Source organism: Cryptomeria japonica, chromosome 3 (genome assembly GCF_030272615.1).
Source record: "Cryptomeria japonica chromosome 3, Sugi_1.0, whole genome shotgun sequence".
NCBI lineage: Eukaryota > Viridiplantae > Streptophyta > Pinopsida > Cupressales > Cupressaceae > Cryptomeria > Cryptomeria japonica.
In genome coordinates this window covers 677,625,156-677,634,486 of record NC_081407.1, presented here as the reverse complement: position 1 = coordinate 677,634,486, position 9,331 = coordinate 677,625,156, and the positions used below count along the sequence as shown (strand labels likewise).

The following is a 9,331-nucleotide window of genomic DNA, read 5'->3' as shown; positions in this document are numbered from 1 at the left end:
GTGTTCTTGTATTCCCAGGGCAATCCTGGAAATTTAATCCATATTGGCACCCTATTGATGGTTTCTGTGTTTGGATTGAAATTTGGCTTCCATTTGAGAATGCTAAAGCCTTTTCCATCCATAAAGAAAGGTCCATTGTCAAGTATCCAATCCCTATCCATATTAGTAGGGCATATAACCAGGAAAAAGCCATTTTCTATTGTTTTTAGTTCTACACCCTCCCCCCAAATAGCGTCACACCATGCCCTAATTTTTGATAGAGACGACCACGAGCCCCCCATTTTAGGAAGAGAGCATGTGCATTAAGAAAACTGATGTTGTCACCCCATTCACCATTCAAGATTTCAATGTTCAAGACTCTATTATAGGTAGAGCTAGGGCATACCTCTAACACTTTTGGAGCTTCCCTCGAAGGCTTCTGCTTCCAAAATTCCTTCTGCACCTTCTTGAAATCCACCTTCTGACGGTTGTTTAGGGCATCATATCCTTCGAAACTGTCGGTGATCATACGCCTATTGTTACGCTTAAAACCACCCGCTGTCGTCCTCCTTTGTTGCACATTCTCCGGACCCTTCCATGACCAAGACTGGTCTCATAATATTGCGCGGGTATCTCTGAATTGGCCATGGTTTCCATTCCTATTCCTCGGCCATTTTCCATTGAAGCCTCCACTGTATCTGAAACCCTCATGGCGTCTGAAGCCCTGCTAGGGTCGATCCGCCATTTTTTTTTTCAGAAGGGTTTATGGTAATAATAATAATAATATTAATTTGATACTATAAGCTTTTTTTTTGCTTTTATTAAGAGTTCAATGAAATATAATATTTTAATATTAATTACAATATCATAATATAATAAAAATAATAATTTAATATTGATTACAATATAATAATTAAATAAATTAAATAATAGATAAATATGATATCTTTTTTATATTTCATTTACATTTTAAATCAATTTTTTTTTTTTAATGAGAAAAATTCTCACATAATTAATTGAAAAGTTTACTTTTTAATCAATATATATTACATGTACTAAATATTTGTTTCCGAATGAAAAATTCTCACAATTCATTGGTTAACAGCAACTACCTATGCAATTTGGCTGGTACTAATGACTTGTGTGCTCCGCTAGGAAAAGTCGTCCGGTCAAGCTGAAAAGTCTCTTCTATTTCTGATCAGCCTTGATGTTCAGTGGACTAATAAAAACTTCTGCTCTTCTGGATCCTCACAGTTTAGCATGCTCTAAACCCTAATTTGATTGTTCGATGATCCTTCAATGCTGCCCTGCACGATCTAGGACACTGACAGGGCCGACAGTTTGCCCCAGGAAAGCTTAAGGTTTAGGCAAAATGCAGGGCTTCATGAAAAGGATGGGGCAATCTAACGTCTCTGGATTTCTGATTATTCTAGCGATCGTCATTGGAATTTGCGGTGTGGCGGAGTCCAGGCATCCACAGCCGAAGAATGTGCAGGTGTCTCTGCGGGCAAAATGGTCAGGCACTCCGCTACTTTTGGAGGCAGGGTATGTATCATTTTCATAATATTTATCATATGTTCAAATGATCCTTAGCGTAGAGTGAAGCGTATCGACAGTCTTTTAGTGTGATTCAGGCATACGAGCAAATGTATTTAATAACAATGATTTGAAGAAAAAGATTCCTGGATAAGTTTTGGAAAAAGGAATATTGCAGTTTCTGCGAAGTCTTTCCCTTTAATTTATGGATCGCAGATGCGTAAAATTTGTAATAAATATTTAGTTGACACAAATATTTAGAGACTTTTTAAACTTTTGCACCATGCTATTCCTTTTTACGTCTTTGCTTGACGATTTACAGTTTTCTATCACGTGAGAGTTTTCTGGAAGTTACTATGTGGATATTCTGAGGGGCTAGTTTTCGACGATAGTTAAATTTTTCATAAAATTCGCAGGAACTAGTTTAGCCAATCAGAAAAGTTATGAAAAGACATTACCGTATTTTCTTCTAAGATGTGTATAAAGTTGTTGGATTTGTGAAAATGTACATGGTTTTTATTGAAGTCGTCTACATGACGTACATTTCTTAGATTTTCAAACTTAGAAGATTTTCTTAGCATTTGATCGATGAACTAAAAACATCACTACGTAAATTTTTCCTGTTTGACAATTTATTGTAATTAGTCAAATTGATTCAGGATGAAAATTAGACAAGAAAGATAGAGTGAATTTATATTTGGGGCCTTCCTTTGCGTGCCAGCATTTGAGAACAATGAGTGTAAGGAATTCTGATTGTAAGCTAATTGTCACTCATCCTGCACGCAGGTCACAAAGAGTGGCCCGAAATACCTATCTAAATTGCCGTTCTAATATTTCATTCCTGAAAATGCCTTTCTAATCATATATATATTTTGGAAACTCAAATTCCATACAAATGATTTTGTTGGAAAACACTTATCTTGACAAGACATTTTTAAAATGAATGTTGCTTGAACTAATTGATGAATCAAGATTCCATTGCTCTTTACACTGTACAGCAAGCTTCGACTTACCCAAATTTTTGCCACATGGGTTTCAACCTCATGGGTGAGTTTGGTGGTAAACTGGGCCTTGCCAAGGTGTACATAGAGACTAGAAATTTAAGGTTAATTAGATTTGCAGTGCACAATTCCTGGATATTTGTTCTAAGAATGTGTTAACCTTGCAAACATAAGAGATGATCTAAAAATGTTTTTGAAGTTTTGCTCAATTCCCAAAACCTGTTATATTTTCTTTTTGCCTAGAATATGTAATTCTAGTTAACATGACTTGTATCTAGCAAAGAAAAAGCCAATAGTTCCATGGCTAGGGGATGTCATTGGTTTCTGAAGAGAGAAATATTTGTTGCAACTTGCCTTGGGATGCTTTATATACAGGCAAATCCATTGCCAATCACAATCTCCAGGATAGTCTCATTTATCGCCTTGAACACCTTCATGTTTCGCAGGACAAACACCAAAAGCTCCTTGGGGAGCTTATTGGGCACTGACAAAAGTATAGCAGTGTTAATTTAACTTTTACTGGTCAATTATACATGTTGTGGCTACACAATACGTTTGCTTCTGTACAGCATGTGCCATTGCAAAACTGCCAAACAGGAAGCAATGCATGTATATATCTTTTCCTGCTTTATGACGACCTTGAGTATTTTCCCACACTGTAATAATGTCTGCTTTCTGTTACCAAGCAGAACCATGACTGCATATTATGGGCAATTGCTTCCCAAGATGATTATCATAGTTCTGTACCTGAAGAATCTTTGAGCACAGGATACCATTAATCTTTTCTTTTTGCATGTCCAAATTCATTACAGCCTTCTTGGAGCCAGTCATTTAAGATATGTGCTTTCTTTTTTTGAAGGCATATTTGTCCTTCATGGATACAATGTGGATTATGCCTACAACTTTCCATCCACATACCACTGGCTGGACAAAATTTGTCAATCCTACACAATTCCTGTATGTTACGGCATTAAGCTTCTGTGCACTTGGGATGAAGTCTTACCTCAGTCCATATGGAGTTTGTCCAGGATCTTGTCCTCTTGTGCCGATTGCTGCAGCTCACCTGGTTCTGCCAAATTCAAATTTGGCTTGACACAACTTTACCAACTTAGTTTATATGCACTTTTAGGGTTTTGCCCTCTTTTGCTAATTTCAAACACTGTTTATGTGGAGAAAGATGCTGACTTTGCTGGCAAGTTTGTTGTGCAGACACAAAACTTTCAACACCAAGTTCATGATATGTTTGATCAAACTTTTGAGAGTATAAGCAGTGCCACGACTAGCAGTGTGGTGCACATGAGTTTGAAATAGGTGATAAAGTTTAGTTGCATATTGAAAAGGATCGTTTCAAAAGATTTCAGAAGAAACTCAGACCTTTCCAATATGTTTCTTAGACTAACCTTGATTAGGTCAGAGATAATGCTTCTTAGTTTGATCGTCTGCTTTATTTTGTATTCCAGTTCGTCTTCTATGTCAATTTACTTTGGCCTTATATTTCTCTCTTCTGAGCATCTGACAAGTTTGATCTGGGTTGTAAGGTTCCCAACATGTAAGATCAGATTTTTGTGTACATTCTGATGCACTTATCAACAGGTCTCTGTTGTTACGTGCATTGCCAAAGTAGGACATGTCCATGATGATTTTTTGGAGGACAAGTATTTGGTGTTTAAGTGCGAAGGTTGGCTAAGTCTTTAATGGTGCCAAAATCCACGACATTGGCCACACAAATATTTGGGATGCTTCTGGCATTGAGACCTCAGTGCATCAGGACTTACTTTTAACACCCAAGACACCTTCACCTCTGGTGTGAGCATATTCTTGAAGCAGAGCTTGATAAAATATTTCCTTTATTAAATCCATAAACAAAAGAGGTCCTGAAAGTGAATCTAATAGATTCATACTTTTTTGTATTTAAGCAGTGGGGAACATTCTATGAAGGTAAACTAAATGGACAGTTGGAGAATGGAGATCAATCCAAATGATTGGTGATATTTTATGATCACATGTTAGCTGCAGAGGATCTTTCCTAGAAGAAAGTTTACCTTTTGTTGGATTTGTCAGAAGAACACCCACTAAACAATTTCTATTTACCATTCAGAATGGTATGATTATTATACACTCATTTTTTTTTTTGATCTGTAATAGCGATTATTTTATTAGTAAGCCGGGATTTGAACTGGCCCGAACCAGGTGGGGCTACAATTAGGGAGCTACCTCCCCAGGTATATCTCCCCCTTCAATGAAAGGGACACAACAAATACTCCCCCCCTTTCCCCTGTTACCCTTTTTCCATTTCACCTCTACCCAACCATCCGCTCGGGCACTCTCCAATAATTTCAAATTTTGAACCCCCACATCCTCCAACCCCTTACAAACCCCAGAATGCTGCTCAGAAGGAGACCCATCAACCAACCCTGCCACATAACCCCCCTGAGAGCCATAACCAACCTCCATCTTCTGTGTGGCCCTACTAACAGCCTGAGTGGAGCTACCACCCAAAGGAAAACCGCCTTCTGCCACACCATCCGAGCCACAAACCAAACCATACTCAACAATTGTTGGTTCTGGAACCTTTTTAGTGGTATCGTTGAGCAAAACTCCCAACACTTGGGGGGTAATTGGAATCGCCTCCTCCTTATTCACCATGTAAAATTGGGGGGTGACCTCTTTCCACCATGACGCTGGTCGCTTCACCCTATGCTTGGCACATGAATCAGCATTATGTCCAGTCTTAAAACATTGCCTACACCTAAAAGGAATCCCTTCATAGTCCACAGATTGAAGCCAGCTACCTTTCAAAGTCGAAATAGAAATCTCTGAAGGAAGATCCTTGGAAACATCCATCTCAACCAAAACATGAGCAAACCTAGTATGCAACAAATTGAGAGAGCCTTCATCAGTCATTAAAAACTTACCTAAGGAGTTCCCAATAGCTTCAAAACAGGAATCAAACCAAAACTGCATTGGAAGGTTTGGAAGCCTGATCCAAAGAGGGGTGCAATCAAAGGATTCCGACTCAGGGTTGAAAGCCGGATGCCAAGGTTTCAACATCAACGGGTGATTGTCCTCCCAGCAACAATTATAGCCCCAAGAACTTTCTTCAATCCACCTCATTTTGAAAAACCACAGCAAAGAACCCTCAAGCATGTGGGTAAATTTGCACATAGCCATCCACAATGGGTTCCCAATGATCTGAAATCCATTTATGGAGGTCACCAAGGCTTGGCCAAAGTCTTCTAAGACGCCCAATAAGCCCTAAACCAGCAAAAAGCATTTCATTATGCTCAACCTCCTTTTCCATCTCCTCTGTCAAATTGACAATAATTGGCTTGGCTGCAGAGACCAAAGCCTTAGCAGGGGAAACCTGATTTTCCATATCATGAGGCTGCGACTCACCACATGGCAACAAATCCCGGTTTCTCTGATCCAATCCACCCCTATTCCTTACACCCATTGACTGATCATACTCTACAAAGGGCCGAAAACGGGGATGAACCCCCATTTGACGCTGGCTGGACTCACCATCACCACATACATCAAAAACCTCCCGGTTTCGAAGAGTCTCAGCACCGCCATACCTGTATCGTTTTGTCACATCAACATTCCAAAAACTAATGCTTCCCCCCTTCGCCACAGAGGCCTAGTTGGTAGCACCTCGACCAGGAGGGTAAATGGCGGAGGAATGCCCTCTTGCCGAAAACCTAGTGTGTGGAGCCAAACGGAGTGGCATCGCAGTCCTTCTACTATTATACACTCATTTTACATCAGTCTTTGTCTTTCAAATATTCAGTGTAAGCAAGACTTAACCTGCAAAGGTTAATAGAAATGCAAGAAGATCTAAGAGGCTTTAAAAAATATCGTATGAGTCTAATGAAAGCCAAAAAACTATATCAAGATTCGCATTGTAATCTAGGCGCAGTCAAAGTCATTGAGTGGTTGTATAAAGAATCAACCAAACATTTGATTAATTTTTTAACGTTTATAACTATTTTAAGTTTTAACCTGAGTTTTGGCCAGTGTAGTATGTCAATGCTGGGATTATTTTGTTGTTTCCAGAGGATCCTTCTCTTTATACCCTGAAACTATGAAATAATAAAAACTAAGTTGGAAGGCAGAATTGTCCAGAGCTATTTTTTGAATTTCCACTGAACTGGAAGAGGTGTTAACCATTTGGGACTACGTACCAAATACTTGCTTCGTGGAATCCCCATTTTGTTAACAAACTCTTTTTTTTCTACATTAATGATGGATTGTTAGACCTTGTTAGCATAAGATTTTCTGGTGTTTGATTGTAGTTCCTGAGGAGTAAACACTTGTATATTTGATGGATGTTTGCTGCAATTGGCTTCCCAATCTCAGAATGCATATCTTTCATCTTTAATTTTTTTTGTATTAAGTATCATAGAATCACAAAGTTCATTTTTGCTCATTCGAGCATCCACGTTACAAACTTATTACATACTAGCTCTTTTCGAGCACCAAACTAGAAACAACATTTGGAAGACCAAGGGTCACAACTTAGAAATCCACTTTAAACAACCAATGGAAGACCAAGAGTCACAACTTAGAATTCTACACAAAGGTGTCCCTCATGGCAGTTGAACTTGGGTCTCCACATTGAGAACTCAATGCTTTAACCAACTAAGCTCAACCCCTTGGACTTCATCTTTAATTTTTTAACATAAATAGTTAAAGAATTGAAAAGATATTTTACAGAAGGCTACATATTCAAGAAATGGCTTTTTGAATAGATCACTAACAGATTTGTTCATATGAATCTTCTTGACAGATTTTTTTTCATTTTGGAGTCTCCATTATGTTTGTAGCTCTTACTTTTTTTTAATTGCTTCTTTTTTGTTTATCGACATTATTGATGATTCAGTACCTTGTGTTGCAGTATATACATTATTGATGATCCGATACCTTGTGTTGTTGTTTACAGTGAATTGCTGGCAAATGAACGAAAGGACCTCTACTGGGAATTTGTGAGATTCTGGCTTGAATCTGATCATCATCTAGCAGCGACAAATGCAAAAGATTGCTTCCAAGAGATCCTGAAACATGGAAGCTTCCTTCTAAGCAGGGCATTGGGATCTTTTTTTGAATTCGCTCTCATTCTTCGATCAGCTTCTCCAAAATTAGTGCTTTACCGGCAGTTAGCGCAGGAATCAATATCATCATTTTTCCTGTCACAGGAAAAGGAAGGCAACAAAAATATTTCTTACTCTGACATGGAAAAAGAGTTTGATAGATGGGAATTGAACAGGAATCCAAATGCTCCTGATGGAAAATGCTGCTGGGTCGATCTTGGATCAACTATTTTGTTTGATGTTTCTGAGTTATCTGCCTGGCTTAGCATTCCAAAGACGTAAGTCATGTGCCTATATGTTCTACATAATTTGAAAATTAAATGCTTGCTCAATGCAATAAATGCCAGAACTTTATAGCTGTTGAGCTGAACTGTATATAGCACCTTTTCAGGATATCATGAGTCCGAGATTCCATATGTCATCTTAAAAAGTCGATTGAAAATAATTTTTTTTAATGGCAGTTTGGAAGATTTAACAGAAGAGCCTGAAATTTTTGATTTCGATCATATTTACCCGGAATCAAACAAGAGGAGTCCTATAGCAATCTTGTATGGAGCTCTTGGGTCGAGTTGCTTCCTAAATTTTCACCGGATCTTAGCTGAGGCATCAAGAAAGGTTGATTTTTCAATTTAGAAATCATACAGTATGTGATTTATGCTGCATTTTTAGTTATAACCTCAAGGAAGGGTTTTGGGGTCTCGAGTTGGGTTTGCTGTTACAAAAAATTGATTTCAATCCATGTACATTTGTGGGTAATACCTATTAGTTTTTATGATTGTTTTAGAGGAGTAGCATATGATGCTTTAAACACTGATAGCTAAACCATATGTTTCAGTTATTAGAATTTATGATATAAGACTAAATTGCTGGTGAAACAAACATTCTATCATCTGCTAGTGATGTGCTTGGATAATACATTGTTTTCCTCTCTGACGCAGGCTAGTATGGTTGAAGCAAAGTGTAGATTGTACTTATGATCAGAAGCCACTAGAAACAGCTTTTAGGTTAAGAAGAATTAAACTACTTTAATTGTGCGGCAACAATTTTATCAGGTCAAACCCTTTCTAAAAATATTCATAAATTTTCCATTTATTCTAGGAAACACCAGAAGACAGACAAAATCAGAGTCTTTTGCTAGAAGACTTATTTTCAGGTTCATCCCAGAAGTCTCTTATATCTGTGGCCATATGGCGAACTCTACAAAGATTAGCCAATTTAAGCTTTTGAATTTCATGTATGCTGTCAAAGATTAGTTGAAATCTATACTATATAATACTCAAAGTTAGAATGAAGTGCGGCTATTCTTTGCATAATGACTGGGAATAACTTCCAGAAGCAAGTGATAGTTAGAATTGGAATTTCAAGCGTAGATTTTAAAAATACAAATGTGTCATGGAAGTGTAGCTGCAGCGTTTCCAAAGGTAAATAAACAAAATTGAATTTTCATAAAATTTACTTCTCAATCCTCCACCAATAATTCAGTACATCTCATTCAGGATATTCATCTCTCTCCTGCTCATCTTCTTCTTTAGGTATGCCATCTGAAGGAATAATGTCATGGAAAATTACTATGGAGACAATACAAAAGATAAAAGAAAATTTGTCTTAAAATGTACGAGGAAAGTTTACTCTTCAAAAAGCACTGCAAATGAAACATATCATCCTTCTCTCAATATACTTCATTAATGGGAGCCTTTGCAAATAACTTAAGAAATGTAATGCATA

General features: G+C 37.7%; 1 protein-coding gene across 1 annotated transcript in view; it reads left to right on the top strand.

Moving 5' to 3' along the window:
• The first annotated feature begins 1,111 nt into the window (after positions 1 to 1,111).
• The window catches only part of LOC131055195 (UDP-glucose:glycoprotein glucosyltransferase), a 221,810-nt gene continuing 213,590 nt past the window's right edge, over positions 1,112 to 9,331 (top strand). The window contains exons 1-3 of the mRNA XM_057989792.2: positions 1,112 to 1,524; positions 7,459 to 7,884; positions 8,068 to 8,221. Coding sequence (XP_057845775.2) covers positions 1,352 to 1,524; positions 7,459 to 7,884; positions 8,068 to 8,221 — 753 coding nt within the window. The 5' untranslated portion in view covers positions 1,112 to 1,351. The remainder of the gene's footprint in view (positions 1,525 to 7,458; positions 7,885 to 8,067; positions 8,222 to 9,331) is intronic.